The sequence below is a fragment of the Bidens hawaiensis genome, unplaced genomic scaffold (assembly GCF_021521415.1).
Source record: "Bidens hawaiensis isolate Kalapana, Puna unplaced genomic scaffold, B.hawaiensis_p1.1 tig00030492_1, whole genome shotgun sequence".
NCBI classification, from domain to species: Eukaryota; Viridiplantae; Streptophyta; class Magnoliopsida; order Asterales; family Asteraceae; genus Bidens; species Bidens hawaiensis.
In genome coordinates, this window is record NW_027495075.1 from 40,756 (window position 1) to 62,056 (window position 21,301).

General features: G+C 34.6%; 1 protein-coding gene and 1 pseudogene across 2 annotated transcripts; both read left to right on the plus strand.

Annotated features, from left to right (window-relative positions):
• Window positions 1–1,025: 1,025 nt before the first annotated feature.
• LOC143580449 (uncharacterized) lies at window positions 1,026–7,708 on the plus strand (annotated as a pseudogene). The gene is made up of 3 exons (XR_013143660.1): window positions 1,026–1,131; window positions 2,553–2,767; window positions 3,687–7,708. The product of XR_013143660.1 is annotated as an uncharacterized LOC143580449 (transcript).
• A 3,669-nt stretch (window positions 7,709–11,377) lies between these two features.
• LOC143580450 (putative GABA transporter 2) lies at window positions 11,378–14,660 on the plus strand (the record flags this gene model as incomplete). Its single annotated transcript, XM_077063467.1, has 7 exons — window positions 11,378–11,462; window positions 11,632–11,862; window positions 12,074–12,171; window positions 12,273–12,459; window positions 12,973–13,103; window positions 13,178–13,414; window positions 14,176–14,660. Coding segments are annotated over 7 exons (1,359 nt in total), but the record flags the coding sequence as incomplete, so codon positions are not given.
• Between the last annotated feature and the right edge of the window lie 6,641 nt (window positions 14,661–21,301).

Genomic DNA, 21,301 nt, shown 5'->3' on the forward strand with positions numbered 1-21,301 from the left:
AACTTGTCTTATTTTATGAGTTCATTATTTATTAAGGAACAAAAAAAAAAATTAAATCATTAGCACCGCATACAAACATTTCTTCTATAGTAGCTGTTAATACCAATAAGAGAAACTCTATTATCCATATAACCATTTTATTTACTAAATTTGAAAATCCAATAGAAAACTAAGTACAAACATGTTGATCTAGCTACATGGTCAACACACAACTCTATTTTAAGGAGAAACTGCCTTACTCACTAAGCGAATCAAGTGTCACGCTCACACTTCCAAGTGAGATACAATGATAAATCAAGATTCATGATGAGAACTAACAGAAAATTATTAACAAAATTAATTACCTATGAGAATCCTAAAACTCTGATAGTAGTAGAGTATTGGTTCATAATCATTTAATATATAGCTTACAAAGAATATATTTTTGAAGAATAATTGGATCTCTTGAATCTCTTTTGTGTATCTCTGCATCTTCAAAGAAAAAAAGAAGCATGTGACCGGATGTCAAAAATGAATCTTACTTGGGTTTGGCTTCTCTATCCAAGTTATCCCATCCCTCTCGTGTCCTAGGAAAAAAAAATTAACGTGCCTTTTAAATGTTTGGAGCTAAAACAAAGGCATTTTCCTTAACATCAAAGAACTGAAACTGCGATATTACTATTTACAAATAAGGTAGCAACTTGACAAAGCCATTACTTAAGCGAGTCTTGATTCAGACTCGATCTTAACTTGACAAATATTATAACTTGATTCGATAGCTCAAACGACTAAAACCAGACATCTAAAGAATTCACGATGAAACAAGATAGATTTTGAAGCTCAAACTATCGATCTTAGAAATGAAAACTAATTTTTATACAATATAACAAAGCACAAGGTGCATACCGTCCAAAATAATATCACACGGACGGTTATGAAAGTTGTTGAAACAATTGGGCCACGATACAAAAAAATATAAAAAAATAGCAAATTCCAGATCAGAATTCAGCCCATTCTGATTATACCTCTGTCTCTCTCTCACTCTCACACACACACACACACTAATTGATCATCATCGCCATCAGTTTCATGAGCTTGATTTCTGATTGGCTTTTGGACCGGTGATCGATCAACGCGTATCGGAATTCAAAGGTTCATCGTTTAATTCTCACTTTTACGTCTTAATTTCGATTCATTTCATTCGTATCGTATCGTATATTCGTATGTTCATTTGATGCTATTTCAGAGCCTATATCTATAATCTCTCGATTTATCGGAGCTTGCATGCGTGATTGAAACGGTTTGATAATCGATTCAGTGAAGTTTGACCGGTTTTTGAATTTTGATGATTTGTTGAATTGAGTTAATAAGCTGGAATCGTTTGTTGTGAGTTGTAACCGGTTGTATCGGTTTGATTTTTATTTGATTCGGATTACGGTTTGATTTTGAATTTAGGATTTAAATGACGTGATTTTGTTGTATGATATTAATTCGGATTATTAATTATTTTCATAACTGAAATGGATGTTAATTTAATATACACATATGTCAGGAAGCCGTGTTAGTTTGATTTTCAGTCCTGATTTACAAGTTTGCATATGTTTAGGTTATGTTTAGTTTAGTTAATGGTCAGGTTCATACTTACATGTATTAGCCTAATTAAAGGCACTTCTAAGATGAACAAAAATGTGTAGAAATGATTTGGATCATCCTTTGAGTTTTGTTTAATGCAGAAAAACACGGTAAAATGCAAGAATAAACCTCACAAGAGTTTGCAGATTTTTTTGACCATAATGTGTTGGACCTAGATTTGTGATAATATGAGGTTTTATGAATAATCATATACTAGTCGAGATCAGAATGGTGGATTTTGAATACAAAACACAACAATAACAAACACAAATAATTATAATTCAAAGTTCTCACTAGCGAAAGAACTCAAATTACAAAACTCGTTTATTCTCTTAGCACACAATCAGAAAAACAAACAGAAATCCTAGCCTATAACTTAAAGACTCACTCAATGCAGAGAAGACCTAAGATATTACGAAATAATAGAGGGTTGATCCATGATGAAGTTAACCATGATATTTGTATTAATGGAGGGTAAAGCCACGTGTACACACGGTTCATCGGTAACAAGCTGTCAAAATATCAGCACCATAATATTGAACACCAAAATGATTTGAACTTAAGCACAAAGTTTGCAAAAATAGGAAAAAGATTTAGAATGCGAATGAAAGAGGGTGAAATTTAGACAAAGGCCTAATTTATGGATTTAATTTCTTCACATATTGGAATGAAAGACGAGCCAAACTACTATGAATATCATGCAAGTCCCCTCAATCAGGAAAACATGAAGGGCACTTTTGGTGTTTTTTAATTTATTTACTTTTAACGATCTTCATACACGTCTAATGTCGTGTCGTGCGACAACCTGGTTCTGTGGTTCAGTCATCGTACTTTCATATAACAGTTATTACTTTAACTTTCATGCCATTCTATTAGTTAATCTAAGTTACCCGGTTTCTTGTGTCTGATTACTGAAACAAGTATTCTGTTTTGACTTTCAGAATCAAGCTCGATTTTGTTAAAGAAAATATTGCCTTGTCTTTTTAAAGAACATCATTTTTGTTCTTCAGACAAACACTGTTATCTTTTTGAAGATTTGAGGAGTAGTTCGTGAAACCAAACAAGGAAATGAGAAAACATCGTTTCAGAGATCAGATTAAGTCGATGTTTGGAAGTCATATTGACCAAGATGAGGAACTAAAAGGGAGTAATAAAGGTATATGCTTTACTGCTTTAGTGAACACCTTTTCACTTATGTTTTGAATATATAATATTTGCTAAATTGTCCAACAATCAAGTTTAGGGAATCTAAAATGGTATGCGTTCCAGAGCCAATGTTTGTAAAGTATCATTTTCAAATTCAAATTATTTTCCTATTCGAATTCATGAAAAATATGCCTGTAAACGGACAGAATGTTTAGCGAATAGTTCGTGATCCATTCGGCGGGAAGTTCGTTATGTTCGCTTATTTAATAAATGACGAGCATGATAATTTTTTTTTATTTAGTTAAACAAACGAACATGACACTTGTCATTCTATTCGTTCATGTTCATGAACGTTTGTTAATTTAATTCATTTATGTTTGTCATTTATGGTCGTTAGTCTACGTGTTTAATCTTGTTCGCTTACGTTTGTTAACAAATTCACTTAAAATTTTTTTGGCCCATTACAAGTTAGTCTAGTTTTCATAATATTTTTGGCCAACACATTGTTCTTCACATTACGGTTGACTGGTTTTACCTCAGTTGTGTTCGTGAACCTTTAGTTTATACTGTTCACGAACACCAATATGTTCATTTTATTAATGATCAAACACGAACAGTAAACGCCTGTTCATTTAATGTTCGTATTTGACCGTTTTGTTGGTTAAAGTAAAACGAAATACCGTTTTGTTGGGTTAAAGTAAAACGAACAAACGTGCTCCGCTTATGTTCGTTGGGTTCGTTTACAAGCCTAATGAAATTTGAAAAGCCAATGTTTGTAAGTTATCATTCATGAACATGTCAGATACCCTGCAAGCTAAAACCAATGTTGATTCTTAATATCATTATTGACTTATAAAATAAAATGATTTGGGAGATTATAATTCTAATGTATTTGAAACATTTTAAAAAAGCTCTGAATGTATTTGCAGAAATGGAGGACAATTATAACAAGATTCTAGAGCTTCTCAAACAGGAAGACACTGATGAAAGAAGCAAACTTGTTGAATTGATTGAAGATTTGCACAAACATCATAGATCAGTCTATGAACGGTATGATCACATCACAGGAGAATTGAAGGAAAAGATTCAACCTAAAAAAGAAAAAGATTCTTCTGCATACAGCTCAGATTCTGATTCTGACTTAGATGATCATTTAAACGAAAAGGACAGTAAAAAGGGGAAGCTGAATGCAGTTGACACACTCAAGGAACAACTTCACGATGCAGACACACATATCGACGAGTTGACGAAAAAGGTGACCGTTGCAACTGAAGAACGCGAAACTGCTGTGAACAAGCAACAAGAAACCGAGAAGATGATTGAAGAGCTAAAAGCGGTTAATGTTCTGTTGGAAGGAGAAAAGGAGGGTCTGAAGTCAGAACTTTCTAGAATGACGGAGAATCTAGAAGCCAATGAGGAAGAAAGAAAAGCTATTTCATTAAAGGGTTCAGTGTTATTAAGTGAGATTAAATTAAATCAAGAAAAAATTGAAGAACTTGCTGCTGAATGCAGCCATTTAAAACAACAATTGGCTGCAAAAGAAAAGGAGCTTCTTGAACATACAGAGCTGCATGCTTCACATAAAAGCGAGACAGAAATTAAAATAAGAATCTTTGAAGAAAATCTTGAATCTTTAAACTCCCAGAAAAGAGAGATTGAGATTCAGAAAGATGAAGAAATAAAGAGTATGACCGAGAAAGTCAACACCTTTGAAAAGGAATTGGAATCTTTGAAAGTCAGTAAAGTAGCAGATGAACAGAAATTACTAGAAGAGAAAGAAGCATATGTTGTTCGGGTGAAAGAATTAGAGGAAGAGGTGAAGTCGTTGCAAACACTAAAAGCTGAATTAAATTCAGTAGTCAATGGAAAAATCAACAACTTGAAGAATTTGTTAATCAGATAGAGAGTTTCAAAGAAGAGATTGCAGAAATGTGCGTTCTTCAAGCAAAGACAGCAGAAGAGAAGGAAGGATACGAGTCAAAGGTCAAAGATCTAGAATTGCAGCTTGACTTGGTTAACAGTCTGAAAAACGAATCAGAATCGCAACTTGAGAAAAAGGTTGTTGAGATTTCTGAACAGTTGGTTTTAATTCAAAGCTTGAAAGAAGGACTTGAAAGCAAGTCCAAAGAACTAGAAAAAATAGTGGAAGAGAAGGAAGGCTATGAGTCAAAGGCCAAAGATTTAGAATTGCAGCTCGAATCGTCAAACAACCTAAAAAACGAAACAGAAAGTCAACTCGAGAAAAAGGTTGTTGAAAATTCAGAGCTCTTAGTTCAGATTCAGAGTCTAAAACAAGAACTTGAAAGCAAGTCAAAAGAACAAGAGAAGATTCTGGAAGAAAAAGAGCGTACGAGTCAAAGGTCAAAAGTCTGGAATTGCAGCTTGAATCGGTTAACAATCTGAAAACCGAATCATCATCACAGCTCGAGAAAAAGATTGCTGAGATTTCTGAAATGTTAGTTTTGATTCAAAGTTTAAAAGAAGGACTTGAAAGCAAGTCAAAAGAACAAGAGAAGACAGTGAAGAGAAGGAGGGATACGAGTCAAAGGTCAAAGATCTAGAATTGCAGCTCGAATCACTGAACAATGTGAAAACCGAAACAGAAACTCAACTCGAGAAAACGAGTCTTGAGAATTCAGAGCTCTTATTTCAGATTCAAAGTTTGAAAGAAGGCTACGAGTTAAATGTCAAAGATCTAGATTTGCAGCTTGAATCAATAAACAACCAGAAAAACGAAACAGAAACGCAACTCGAGAGAAGGGTGTTGAGATTTCTGAACTTTTGATTCAGATTCGAAGTTTGAAAGAAGAACTTGAAGGCAAGTCAAGAGAACAAGAAAAGACTCTGGAAGAAAAGGAAGTGTGCGAGTCAAAGGTCAAAGATCTGGAATTGCAGCTCGAATCGTTAAATGATTTGAAAACCGAATCAGAATTGCAAGTCGAGAAAAATGGCCTGAAATCTCTGAAAATTTAGTTATGATTCGAAGTTGAAAGAACAACTTGAAGTTAAGTCAAAAGAGCAGGAGAGACTGTGAAGAAAAAAGAAGTCTATGAGTCAAAGGTCAAAGAACTTGAGTTGCAGCTTGAATCGTTAACAATCTGAAAACCGAAACAGAATCACAACTCGAGAAAAAAGAACTCGAGATTTCTGAATTTTTAGTTCTGATTCAAAGTTTGAAAGAAGGACTTGAAAGCAAGTCAAAAGAACAAGAGAAAACTGTGGAGGAAAAAGAAAGCTACGAGTCAAAAGCCAAAGATCTAGAATTGCAGCTCAATTCTTTAAACAACTTTAAAAATGAGTCAGAATCACAGCTTGAGAAAAAAGTTGTTGAGATTTCTGAACTTTCAGTTCTGGTTCAAAGTTTGAAAGAAGAGCTTGAAAGCAAGTCAAAAGAACATGAGAAAACAGTTGAAGAGAAGGAAGGCTATGAATCAAAGGCCAAAGATCTAGAATTGAAGCTTGAATCAGTTAACAACCTGAAAAACGAAACAGAAACTCAACTTGAGAAAAAGGATGCTGAGATTTCTGAACTATTGGTTCAGATTCAAAGCTTGAAAGAAGAACTTGAATGCAAGTCAAAAGAACAAGAAAAGACTTTGGAGGAAAAAGAAGGATATAAATCAAAAGTCAAAGATCTAGAATCGCAGCTTGAATCTTTAAGCAACCTTAAAAACGAGTCAACAATGCATCTCGAGAAACGGGGTCTCGAGATTTCCGAACTTGTAATCCTGAGCCAAAGTTTGAAACAAGAACTCGAAAGCAAGTCAAACGATCATACAAAGACTATAGAAGAGAAAGAAGCCTACGAATCAAAGGTCAAAGATCTCGAATTGACCATTGAATCCTTAAGCAACTTAAAAAACGAACTTGAAACACAACTTGAGAAAAAGGGTACCGAAATGTTAGAACTCCAAATTCTAATTCAAAATCTAAACGAGCAACTCGAAAGCAAGTCAAAAGATCAAGAAAGAACCTTAGAAGAAAAGAAAGACTATGAACAAAAAGTCAATGATCTAAAGTCAAGCATCGAATCCTTAAACAATCTTAAAGTTGACTTAGAATCTCAACTCGAGAAAAAGTGTACCGAAATTTCAGAACTAGAAATCCTAAGTCAAACTCTGAAACAAGAACTTGAAACCAAGTCAAACGATCATCTAAAAACAGTCGAAGAGAACGAAGTCAATGAGTCAAAAGTCAAAGATCTAGAAGAGGCCATAGAAGACCTCAAGGGAGATTTGGAAATCAAGGGAGATGACATCACCACTTTGACCGAAACAGTCAGAAACCTTGAAGTCAAACTCCGTCTCACGAACCAAAAACTTCGCGTGACCGAACAAACATTAAGCGAGAAAGAAACCGAGTACGCGAAAAAAGAAGAAAAACTGCATCAAGAAAACAAATCACTCATTGACAATATCACCACTTACAAAGAAACCGAAGAAAGCGTTAAAAACACGGTCAAACAACAAGTCAACCAGATATCAACCAGGATCGACTTGTTAACTGTAAAAATTGAGGAAGATCATGGACATATTTCAACACAGATATATGAAATCATGAATGAAATCCAAGTTACCAAGATTTCAATGGAGAAGATAAGTTACGAAAAAGATGATTTGCAACAAAAAGTTGGAAAGATGATGATACAGTTGGAGGAAGCTGATGCATTGAAAAAGTTAGTTAATGAACTTGAAGTCAAAGTTAGTCAAAAGGATGAAAAGGTGAAAGAGTTAGAAAAACAGCTTCATGTTAAAGATGTAGGTTTGGTGGATCTCGGTGAGGAAAAACGAGAGGCAATTAGACAACTGTGCATGTTGGCTGATTACCAACGCGATCGGTATGATCATCTGCAGCAAATGATATCGAGAAGGCAAACCGCGAGGTAAATGAGTAAATTGGTTTTTGATTATTGAAAAGGTTAATCATCTTTTCTCATTGTATTATTATGATTACTATTGTGATTGGTATTTTTTGTTTGTTTTATGGTATATGATGTTTGTATTGAGTTTAGGAAATTACTTGTTATTTCCTAGTCTTATGTAATTTTTTGCGCATTCAGACAGTAACATTATTTTGGACAGATCGATTGGCTGAATATATATGTTTGAGTTAGCTGTTTAGTGTGTACTTGTTTTTAGTAATAAGCTTTTGATGGGCATATACACTATATACTTGCTAGGGTTATAGTTTGCAACTTTGGTGGTTTTGCTTGTTGATGTTTCAATTATGGCGCGGCCCGGTTTGGATAAATACCGCTTTTGACTTGACCCAACCCGGAACTGGTTTGAGAAAAATCTCTGCTTGTACACCACTAATTCTAGGTAAGGGACAAGTATGGGCAGACCTTATATAGGCAGTTTTTTTATTTTGTATGTAATGCTTCGGTATTTTGGTTTTGTGATCGCCATTTTCTTAACTTAGAAAAGATCAGTCTAGTATATACATGCATTTAAAAAATAAAGTGAAGAGAAAAAAAAAATAGTATTGTATTCGACTTGACTATTGTATTTCTTTTTAAATGGTTACCGAATGTTGTATTACATTTTCATGGTCATTGTTACGTCAAAAACCTAATTGTAGCCTTTGGTTTTATGATTTTACCCCTACAAAGACAGGTCATTTTATATGCGATCCACTTGAACTGAAAATTCGAACTTTGAGCTATAAGACATCCAGCATTGGAAAAACCGACCCTGACCCGAGATTTGATCACTCTGCGATTTCAATTGATCGAACTAAGTCATGAGATCAATCTAACATAATTGATTTCATAGGATATGCTGGATCAAATTGTTTGATCCAACACGATCGATTGATCGCTTGATAATTACAGTTTTGTCACTGCGAGTTCCTTCAACTTCCACGTTTCGCACCAATTTATTATTTGTATTTAATCTAAACCCTACGTGTGTGTGCGTATATATATAATAATTTGTTATTATAATTGTTTTAATTATTGTTCTAACTATATTATAATGCATTAAGTGAGTTTTATATCGCTAGAATGATATGGACCATCTGGTATATGGTAACTAGTGTCTAGCATGTCTTTGGGCTTATTTAAGGATTACAATAAAACTGGTATATAGTAACTAGTGTCTAGCAGGTCTTTGGGATTACAATAAAACTAATCTAACGGAAAAACTCGAATTCTAAAAATTTGTATGAATAATACCCATCCCTTTAGTGTATAGGTTTGACTTTTGAGATTATTTTTGAATAAAATTTCATAGGTTTGGGACCATAGAAGGATCCAAAAAATATTTTTTCGGGATGTACTAGTTTTAAATGCTTTAATTTTATAGAATCAAATATAAAAAATTCGGATAGGTTTATTAAATATTAATGCTTTACCACTAGTTTAATTTGCTAATTATACTCTAAAATTTAACAAATAGTTCAACAATTAGCAAATGAATCTAAACAATTAACAATATCAAAAACAATTAACAAATGAATCTAAACTCACTGTCACGGTTAGAGGATTCGAGAAAGAGTAGCAACTAGCAAGGCTGGAGGAGGATGGCCGGAGAAAGGCACGAGCCTATGGCGAACGGTAGTGGTCAGTGGTCATCTGGATGCCCGAACTACCAGAGGAAAGAGGTGTGGCACCAGTGTCATCGTGGTGGAGAGGGGAGAAATGCGAAGAGCAACTTTGTTTAAAAGTTTTGGTTTATAAAATCCTAAAAGGCTACATAAATTTTTTTTTATAAAAAGTGTAAATCGGATTCGAACCTGTGACCCTCAGTTAACTAACTCAAAGAGTTATTCACTAGACCAGCAACTTATATTATAATCTAGATGGTTCTATTCTAATTTATAAGGTGGTTCAATATATTATTTTTTATATATTAATACACTATTATTTCGAAACTCGAGTGGTTCCTAGAAAACACCCATTTAAGAGATGGATACGCCCCTGCTTGGGACGAGTATGAGATTTGTAAAATATCTAATTATCCAATAACATGGCCCGTCTACTGGATTATATATCCGAGTAAACCGACATAATTTATTTATTTGAAATATAAATATGCGTATGGTATACATGTATGTCTTCATGTAATGTGTACGTTGTGTTCATTATAATAAACTATATATTTTTTAATGAATATTTTATTCACATGTGTGCCCGGTCTCTGAAAATCAATGAGGAAGATATGAATAAGAGTTGTTGAACATAAAAAAAAGTTCATGATTTTTAGGAATTTTGATGAAACTTTGTTTGCCTTTATTTACTTTTTCGTAATTTTACGTTGTGTTCCAAGTTCATTTGTGGAAAAAAAGGAGAGAAAAGAAAGTTTTCTCTTTTTATTCTTTTCTTTTGATATCTTCCTCTTTTTATTTAATTTTCATTTCTTCAAAATCTTTCAAATTTGGAAAGATAAAAATTCTCTTATTATGCTTTTCATTTTCTCTACTCTTCTCTCATTTTCTTTCCTTTAATTAAACTCGAAGACACCCATTTTATTTTTTCCTTCCTTAAATAAAACTTGAGTACACAACCAATTTTTTCAATCCATTTCTATCTCTCCCTTACCTCCTTTAAATGAAACAAAGTGTAAATATTATACAAAGATTAAATCTGAGCTGGGAATTAGGGGTAACGAGCTGAGCCCGAGCCGAGCTCAAGCTTAAAAATCTAATCACGAGCCGAGCTCAAGCTTTGAAAATAGAGTTTGAAACGAGTCAAGCTTGAGCTCGAGCTCTGTGTAAGTTAAACAAGCCGAGGTCGAGCCTAGTCGAACTCGAGCTCGGCTCGTTTGCTGAGGATGTTAAGTCGATATAAAACGGTTGTAGAAGGCAAAATTATAAATTCACACGATGGATGATTATTTAACAAAATAAAATTAAACAAGTAGACGGAGTGAAACGTCTTTGTTTTCTTCAGGAATCCGCCTCCATCTCTTCAATCCTTTTCTTTCTGATTAATCAACTACTTATACATCAATCAATCAATCAATCAATCAAATCTGCATGTCGACGATTCACCTACAACAGCCATTATTAACATCAGCCTCAGGTATTCAATTACCTCTTCCTTTTGTTTTCAAATATCAACACTAGTCTTCATATTCATAATTTAGGGATTTAGCTATATTACGACGCAATATGTTGAGATCTATCTATTAAATTCAACGTGAAAGCTCTGATTATCGTTGACGTGCACGAGAGCATCAACTGCTTGCAGGTGACCTAAAATAAACCTTTGTTTATTTGCATTTAACTTGCGTGATACCCCCCATGTGTTTGTGTAAACTAGCTCACTTTTAGAAACAATAATAACAAATTAATATTAATAATAAATAAGTAAAAGAGAGCTTGATATTTATTTCACCATGTTATAATCGCTTCATCATATATATATATTTATAATTATTAATAATAAAGAGTTTAGATCTGTATCATCAATTCTATTCTGTATGCTTTGTGCCGGATTCTTCAAGGCACATTTAATCATTATAATTATTTTAGTTTATCATGTCTCTTTCTGTAGCTATCATCCTATTTCACACACAAAGTCTTCTTTACTAGTTAATAATATTATACATATTGTATATATATATATATATCCAAATAACTGCTAATTTCATTCATGGATTTTTCTTTCTGATCATTCTTTATGACAGAGGCTCCTTCGTTACCAGAAAACGAAAGCACCCGCCAACAAGATGCCGGTGCAGCTTTCGTGCTTGAATCCAAAGGTGAAATCTTTTGCTCACTTTGGTTATCGTAATTTGTTAATCAGCTTGTTGCCTGTTTGCCTGCCACTTTATTGTAATCTTTTTGAGTTTAATGAAAAATTTTTTAATCATAAATTCAAATTTAATATTTTGTTTAAAGTTATTTATTTATTAATTTGTTGTATGATAGGTGAATGGTATCATGCTGGTTTCCATCTTACTACCGCCATAGTGGGGCCCACTATACTGACCCTACCATATGCGTTCAGGGGGCTCGGGTGGGGCCTCGGTTTCTTTTCGCTTACGGTTATGGGGGTCGTTACGTTTTACTCGTATTATCTCATGTCGCTTGTTCTTGAACACTGTGAGAAAGCGGGTAGACGCCACATCAGATTCAGAGAACTCGCCTCTGATGTATTGGGTATGTTTTTAAGCTTTGTGTCTGTAAATGAACCGAATGTTCAGTGAACTATTTGGTAGGAAGTTCGTTTATTTATTAGTGAATGAATGTGAACAAAAAATTTCGTGCATTTAGTTAAACGAACGAACATGAACACATGTCTTGTTCGTTTATTTATGTTTTTAACATTTGTTTATTTAAATTCATTTATGTTCGTGAACGATTTTTGCAGGGTCTGGTTGGATGTACTATTTTGTAATATTTGTTCAAACCGCCATTAACACTGGCATAAGCATAGGAGCAATCTTGCTTGCTGGTGAATGCCTTCAGGTATGATCGATGTTACACTTTGTTACTTCACATACACATTAAATGCTACTCAAAAAACATTTTTATATTGGTTTGTTAATAAAAATTTCCTTTGAATTCAGATAATGTATTCCAGTGTATCTCCTGACGGGCCCCTTCATCTTTGGGAATTCATAGCAATGGTGACCGTGGTGATGATGGTTCTATCTCAGTTACCGACTTTTCATTCTCTACGACACGTTAACTTAGCTTCACTGTTCTTGAGTTTAGCCTACACGTTTATTGTGGTTGGCGCGTGTCTCCATGCGGGTACGGTTATTACTTCTGTCTAAATTAGGCCTGTAAAGGAGCCTTGAATGAACACGAACGAGGCATGTTTGTGTTTATTGAAGTTACAGCTTAGAATAACCTCAGTTGATTGAATTATGATACAAAGAAGAAAAAGAATCATTGTATGATGAAAATAGAATAACCGCCCATTTTTTTGTGTTTATTTGCGTGTATACACTATACAATCAACTATAAAAAAATTCTTTATCTATTTGTATTTTAATTGAATAGATAGATAGGAAAAGGGTTTTTGTTGATAACTCTAAAACTGGCCTATAAAGCAATTTGAGAATTCTTCTGAACGAACAGGACACGTGTTCATATTCGTTCGTTTTACTAAATGAACAAAAAGATTTGCTCTTGCTTGTTTGTTTATTAAATAAACGAATATAAGCGAACTTCCCACCAACCGTTTCACTGAACGTTTGGTTCTTTTACAAGCCTAGTCTAAATGAGCGGGTTGGGTCAAAACGCATGTTGTTTAAAATGCAGGGCTATCAAAGAATGCACCACCAAGAGATTATTCATTAGAGTCTTCAAAGTTTTCAATAGTTATGAGCGCCTTCACATCCATCTCTATAATTGCTGCAATATTTGGAAACGGGATTGTTCCTGAAATACAAGTAAGTTCATTAAACTATGTAACTTCATCATCATGATAAAATTATATTTGTGTTTTAAAAAAGGTATTATGCAGGCTACATTGGCCCCACCAGTAACAGGGAAGATGTTTAAAGGGCTTCTTATGTGTTACTCTGTGATTTTTGTTACATTCTACTCGGCTGCAGTCTCAGGTTATTATGTGTTTGGCAATAAAGCTAGCTCAAACATTCTTAAAAGTCTCTTGCCAGATGAGGGGCCCGCCTTAGCCCCGACCTGGCTTCTCGGGCTAGGTGTTGTATTTGTTCTTCTTCAACTCTTTGCTATTGGCCTGGTATGATCTCAACTTGTCACCATTTTGTCAACATGAGAATTCTAAAAAGTAAATAATTATTCAATAATTTGGCGGTGTTTGGATGTCTTTTGAAAGCAATTAACGTTAGATAGCATCTTTGACAATGTAATTATTAAATAATCAACTTTGAAACATAAATCCTAGCAGGGTGCACAAAACCGAAAAAACTGAACCAAAATAATCAAACCCAAACAAAAACCGAAGGTTTGGTTTTATGTTTTTGTAAAAATTGAACTTTCAGTTTGCCTTTGGTTTTGCATGTAACTAAAACCGAAAAAGCCAAATTGGACCATACCTGATATATGGATTTTCATTTTTAATTTGAATTTTTAGTAGTTAATAAGAATTTAATAAACAGTTTTACTCGAATATATTAAACCCGAATGCATAATAATCTATTTTTTTGGAACAAATTTTTTTCGGCCCAAAAATTTCAATCCCAAATGATAACACCGAAACTGAACTGAAAAAACAGAAACCGGACCCAGGAGTATTGAACCAAACCCTTATGGGTCGAATAGAAATCGGCTGAGCCAACTGGACCCAGCCCAAATAGAGGCAGTGTACTGTCTACAGCCCGAGTTTCCAATCATCTTGACGGAGTATTGGTTAGCTCCCCTGTAAATGGGCTGATTAGGAATGGGCTTGAGCCCAGTGGACTGGGCCCAAATAGAATCTACAAGTCTACAACTTAAGTTTGCGATTATACTTGATGGCTAATAGAACTCGATTTGAAACAGGTTTATTCTCAAGTAGCTTATGAGATAATGGAAACGAAATCTGCGGATGTGAATCAAGGAATGTTCTCGAGACGAAATCTAATACCAAGAATAATTTTGCGGTCGCTTTACATGATATTCTGCGGGTTTTTTGCGGCGATGTTGCCATTTTTTGGGGATATTAATGGTGTGGTTGGAGCTTTGGGTTTTATTCCTCTGGATTTTATCCTTCCGATGCTTTTATACAACATGACTTACAAGCCGTCGAGATCTTCATTCACTTACTGGATCAATGCCATTATTATGGTGGTGTTTACGGGCTTCGGGTTGTTGGGTTCGTTTTCTTCGATAAGAAAGCTGGTTCTTGATGCAAGTAAGTTCAAACTGTTTAGTGATGACGTGGTTGATTGACGAGAAAATAGACTTGTAAGTACAAAGGTCGATGCATGGTATACAACTCCTGATGCGGGAAGTCATTCAATTGTTGCTTTATTTCGTTGTAACGGTTAAAAACTTAAAATACAAATTGAAAACAAGGCACAAGGCAACAAACACCTCTTGCAACATGACCATCACTGTCACCATAAATATTTACAATTTAATGGTCCTTGTTCCAATCTCGTGACCTCTAATTAATGTCCTTTCTTGCATTCAGCCTGCACTTCTAATTCTTCTCTATAATCAAACTCATGCTAGCTTGTTTAAATTTTTACAACTTTTGGATAATGATAATGTTAGTGAAATTTCAAACATGATATTGGTAAAAACACAACATACAATGCTATTTAAATGACAAAACAGATAATACTCACCTTTTGCGCAAGGGCCTAAACTCTACCCTATGTGCAAGCAAACGGAATTTATGTCAAAACCAGTATTGGATCGGTTCGGATTAGATACCTGTTTGAGATCCCAAACTGGTTTGAATGCGCCCTCTACTTATAAAAACTACTAGAAAACTGATGTTTCGGGACCGGACCGAACAATGAACTTGTCACTTTATCAGTACAATAATCGGGCTAGATTTAAAAACCATACAACGTTATAAATAATGTAAAAATTATATATGCATATATACATACAACACTCGTCAAAGTAAGTATTGGCGCACAAAATACCTGTTTCGGGAATATATTAGTCCCCTGCCCAACCAACCGGTTAAAAGGATTGGTTTCAACCCTTGGTTCCACATACACGTAATAGGTGGCATGGGTTAATATTGTATTAGGTCATAAATGGATTGTAGCGAGTCATATTTGGTTGTAATAGCTCTTGATGGAGCATGATGGACCATACTTGACCAATTAAACATAAATTAACAATAAATTACTCTACCCTCACTAGTTATTAATAATTATGAATACCAACTCTCACTGGCCCGCGTCCTCGTTCATCCCCAATGATCTCTATTGACCATTGGAGATGCTCATTAACCCTAGTTAACCATAAACCAACATCGTCCCTCACTAATATGCATTACCAACATTAGTCCTTGTTGAACAATATTGACCCTAGAATGACATGATGGGACTTGATCATAGATCTTGGTGGATTACACTCAATTGTAATGGGTCTAATAACTCTTAGCCGTATCACTAAACATGTGTTTGACCAACCATGAACGAGTCTACTAATGTGTTTGACCAACCATGGACGTGATTAATCGACGTCAAATAAAAAAAATTAGTTATTTTTCCTTTTAGGATTTTGCGGATCATCTAAGATTTTTTACAAAACTAAAAGTTACTTTTTTTTTCCTTTTAGGATTTCGTAGAATCACTGACGATTGTTCTAAACTTGTATGGTAAAACCGTAACTATTTTCTAGAAAAAAATTTATTATATATAACAAAACCAGCTATTATATGCGCACATGTAATCATATCATTATTAATTATCATTATGCCTAATAAAACCGGTTACACTAATATATAATAAAACCGGCGTTATAAGTTTTAGAAATACATTTCCTCTTCCCCTCTCTATATATATCACAACATTACAAAGTTTGAAGTGTTTCAAAGGAAAAAAATGGAAAACCAAACACAAAAACACCAAAAAACAAAACACAAGCATGAAGTATGGGATTGTGAAAGCTCTCTCTACGACTCTTACGAACTCAAATCTTTCCTACAACAACTAGATTCCGCCCTAACCGTCCGAGCCATGTCAATGCCCCGCCTCTCCTCCGCCTCTGCCCGCCATCAACCACCGCCTTTCGATGACAATCCCACCTCCAAAAAACACTCCAAACTCACCCGCTCATTCAACAAACTCCTCAGGTCAGTTTTCCGGGTTAAACATAATAGCTCAACAAAAGTTGAAGCTTTTTATCCCTATGACACTTCTGGCCCTCTTTCCACTATACCGGAGGTACCAGAATTCGAGTTGATTTCGCCCGAGATGAAGCAGATGGTGACAAGAACACGGTCTCTTCGGTTTGTGCCAACTTCCCTCGGTATATCATATGCTTGAAACTTTAGTTACATATGGACATGGTTGTTACATATATAGTTTCATGGATATAGGACCATGTGTTATACTTAAAATTTAAGTTTATTCTATTGTATGTGATTAACCAAAGTCTTGTTCAATACTACGGATGCTATTTATTATTGTTTTATTATTTATATGTTGGTATACAAGTGAATTGTGTAAATATCCATAAAAAATTTGACTATATAATATATTTAGAGGGTGTTTGGGATTCCTTATTTTACCTGCTTATAACTTTTCATTAAGTTAATAAGTTACAAAAGTGTAACTTATGAAACTTTTTTTCTCACAATATAAGCAATCCCAAACACCTTATTACTTTTTAAAAAGTTTATAAGTTATAAGTTGGTGAAAATAAGCAATCCCAAACACCCCCTTAGTATATATATCAATGGAGATGCGTATGAAGGAATGCTATATCAACCGCGTTGATGTAGTAGGAGGATACTTGATCTTTGGCATCAAATATGGCTAGCGTTAAAAATAAGGTTTGCTATTTCAGAGAAAGAAATACTAAGGAAATTAATTTTAAGATACCAAATGAGGTCATTCAGTTATGTAACTTTATTTATTACGAGCACCACAACACTTTATTCAATGGAGATGCATGTGAAGGAATGCTATATCAACTGCGTTGATCCAGACTATTTGTAGGGCATTGGAGAGAAAAGAGCTGCATGCATACTTAAACTTCATGAAAAATCTCCCGAACCTTTCAAAAGCGTAAGAAAACAAATTATATGCCATAAAGTATAAACTCGTATTTTAATTTTGCAATTATTGTCTTAATATATGCTCTTGTGGTAGGAGGTAGGGGTGTTCTTCGGGTTATTTATTCGGGTTTCGGGTTGTTTGGGTCGGGTTGTTCGGGTTTGAGCTCAAAACAAATTGACCCAAGAACCGACCCAAATAAGTTTGGTTTGTTCGGGTTTCGGGTTTCGGGTTGAACGGGTCCGGTTAATTCGGGTTGGGTTTCGGGTTTAACAAATTAAAAAAATATATCCACCTTTGACAATATCATAAATTAAAAAACCGTATTCCAAGTCGTTTTAAAACCATAATATACAGCCATATTCAACAATAGCATATATTATTTAGCAAAACATGAAATTTATCATACAAGCATTTATTAGATCGGATGAAGGAGTGTCGTAGCCTGCGGATCAATACTTGTGTAGATTGAAGAAACATGCTCAATACATATTGGTTTAAATACTATATTATTTAAAATTTTGAACTAAATATACATTCTCAACATGCTTTATAGTAATTAATGCATTGGGATGTGATATATCCAAAATTAATTGGAGTCTTGAGAACAATCGAACAAGAATACATAGGTCACTGTGTTACTTCACCGCTAAATTACCCTATAAAAATTAGGGATACATGCATCGATGTATTATACTTCGGTTATTCGGGTCAACCCAAATTTGGGTATTTCAACCCAAATACCGACCAGAATATTTTGTCTCGGATTTGGGTTAGGAGCTTAATCGGTTCGGGTGAATTCGGTTCAGGTTATTCGGGTCTCGGGCCGCTTCAATTCGGGTTCGTTATTCGGGTATGGTTAAAAAACACACCCCTAGTAGGAGGGTACTTGATCTTTTGCCATCAAATATGGCTAGCGTCAAGAATAAAGGCTCTTATTTAAGAGAAAGAAATACTAAGGAAATTAATTTTGATACCAAATGAGGTCATTCAGTTATATAAATTTATTTATTACGAGTACAACAACACTTAATGTTTAATGAATCGAATTTCGAATATGAGTTATTTAATCAAATTCTTCAAATTTTAATATTTTGAGTTGTATTCCGTTTTGATGCGAATTCAAAGTAGATTAGAAAAATTCGATTTGAGTCTAAAGTGGATTCAAAAAATTCGATCCGAAATTTTTTTTTTTAGGAGAAGGGTTTGATAGTATATAATTTACTATAAAACGATTACAATAAAGTGGCAGGCAAACGGGCAACAAGTTGCGCCGCAACCCCCTTTTGAACAGCAAAGCCAATCCTGCTAAAAACGAAGTTTTGGGACCTAGAAGCTGAAGAGGTTCCGTGTACGACGCGCTGAACCCTACTCAAAAATTTCACAGCCTCTGGAGCCAGAAAACCAAATGTATCAAAGGCAAATGGTAGAAAGACATGTTGATTATCTAAACAAGCTTTCTCGTGTTTAACAACTTTGCCCGATTCAGCCTTCATCGCAGCCTGACCCACAACAAACCCACGGTCCCTGAGCCCAACAAGAGGAGACACTCCTGTAAGATCCACACAGGCGTGTTTCCCCCCTGCCCACCCGAACACAAGAATATCAGCTGGTCGTAAAGTAGACCTCCCTTCAATAGGATCCGTGAGAAAGTTAACAGAGGCCTCCTTTTTAACAGAAATCCCTGCCCATTTAAGAACATCACACAGAACATTAAATTTGAATTAACAGCCAATTTGAAATTCGAATTAATTTGATTCTGAAAAAACATATTTTTGATTATAATAATGTCAAAGTTACTAGAAACTTGAAATTTTAGCAACAAAAAATAAATGTATGAATGACATCCGATTAAAATTCATTGCAATGGACAACGTGTTATTGCTACAAGTCTGCAAGAGAAAATATTTTCAAAATTCACTATGAATTTGTGGGGACCTATTATGAGAGTTATACTGTCTAAAAATATTTTGAATTAGTTAGTTTTAAAGTTTCTCGACTATCAAATAGACCAAGAGTAAGGGTGGTACGAACAAAAGTGTTAACCCTACTTACTATTTAGAGTGGATATTGATTATTTGGTCAGTGGATTGGATATATTATGTCAGTCCCAAATACAACTAGTTTTAGTCAATCTAAGTCACATTCATGTACATAATAAGAGTAGGTGGTCATTAAAAAACCTTAAAATTAATAAAATAATCATAATTTAAAATAAAAAAAACAGAAAAAAGTAAAAAAAAAAAATGTTTCTCATGTCTTTCTCTTTCTAAAAAAACACAATACTGAGTAAAAAAGATCGTTATGTCTTTTTATTATTTATCATAGTGTTTTTTTGTTTGTTTCGTCATTGATTGTGTATTTTTCCTTGGCATCATGTCATATTGTGTTATATTACTCAAAATTGTGTTATATTTTGCTCGACATTGTGTTATATTTTGCGATCTATTGTGTCTTTTTTTATATAACATTGTGTGTTTTGTTTATTTTCGTTCTTGTGTCTTTTTTTTCTCGATAATATGTTTTTTTCGTTTTTTAACGAGAAAGACGGGACAAACATTTATTTATTTATTTATTTGATTTTTATTTATATTTTGAGTTATAATTTTTTTATTATTTTTTTTGATTTTTTAGGGTTTTCTTAGAGCACAAATGTTTCTCACACTTCTTATTTTTTTTTTCTCTCTTTGTATTTTTACCTTTTCCTATAAGTATGAGCTAACGTATAAATCATTTTATTCTACTAAGTGTGTGAATTGATTAATACAGCAGAAAAGGCACATTGACATAATTGTAATACTAATGACTTTTTTTTTCAAACTGTGAAAATTTTATAAACGCACCACCCACCAACAACACGAACACAACCCCTCTCCCAACAGGAGAGCAGCCATCAAACCAAAATTACATCAAGCCAAAAGAACACTATTTCAACCACAAAATATTTCTATATTTAGATCTATGTTTATACCACAAAAAACCTAAAGCTTTAATGCTACGGATGATATCATCAATCTTCACTACTTTATCTTCAAAAATCTTTTCCTTTCTCGCTTTTCAAATACAACCGAAAATCACAACGCCTTGAAGAGCCGCCTTTTTTCTTTCTCCCCAGCCAACTCTATCATGAAAGTTTAAAAGATCTATCATCGAAGAAAGATAGTAAGAGTATGTGAAGCCTCCTACTACTAAACAAAATAAGTATACTACTTCGTAAGGTGCTAGCCAGTTAGTTATACCCTTTCAATAAAAAAGTTCAGTAAGTCAGTTTTATCTTTCGCTTTCAATAAAGAAGTAAGAAAGTTCGACCTTTGTCGGCTAGCTAGGAAGGCTAAAAGCTAAAAGCAAAGTCTCCGTAACTGCCTGCGAATGACGAGCGTTCCGTTTCACTCGGGCAAATCCAAGAGAGGCCGATGAAAGAGCCCACCTCGGATACGGAAGGAAGGTATGGAGATGGTGCTGCTAGAACCAAGGTGCGTAGCCCCAAACCAAAAGCCTTATTCTTCAACAGGAGCTGGTCTAGTACTTCGGGGCAGTAACTCAAAGTGGTACCGGGTCAGTCCCTAACTATCCGCTTCCACTAAATACGCGGTAACGCTCACTCATGTGCTGAACACAGGGTCAGTCACAGATTCTAGTAGTTCTCGCGAACGCGCGAGGGACTATCCTTTCTATCGCTTGCCCTTTCTTTTCACTCTCAAGACAAGGCTCTCTCTCTTTTATAAAGCGAAGCAAAGCGCATGGCGCTGAAGCTCAATAAACACAGACGAACACGATGCAGGGCATAGCATAAATGAAACCGCTGATCATTTCATAAAACATATATGCTTTCCCTTTCTCGATGCTTTTTTTGGGTGACTCACCAACCGACCCAGCAGTGATCGATGACATAATGGTACGAACAAATCAAAGTAATTGGATTTGGTAGTTCTCCATGGACT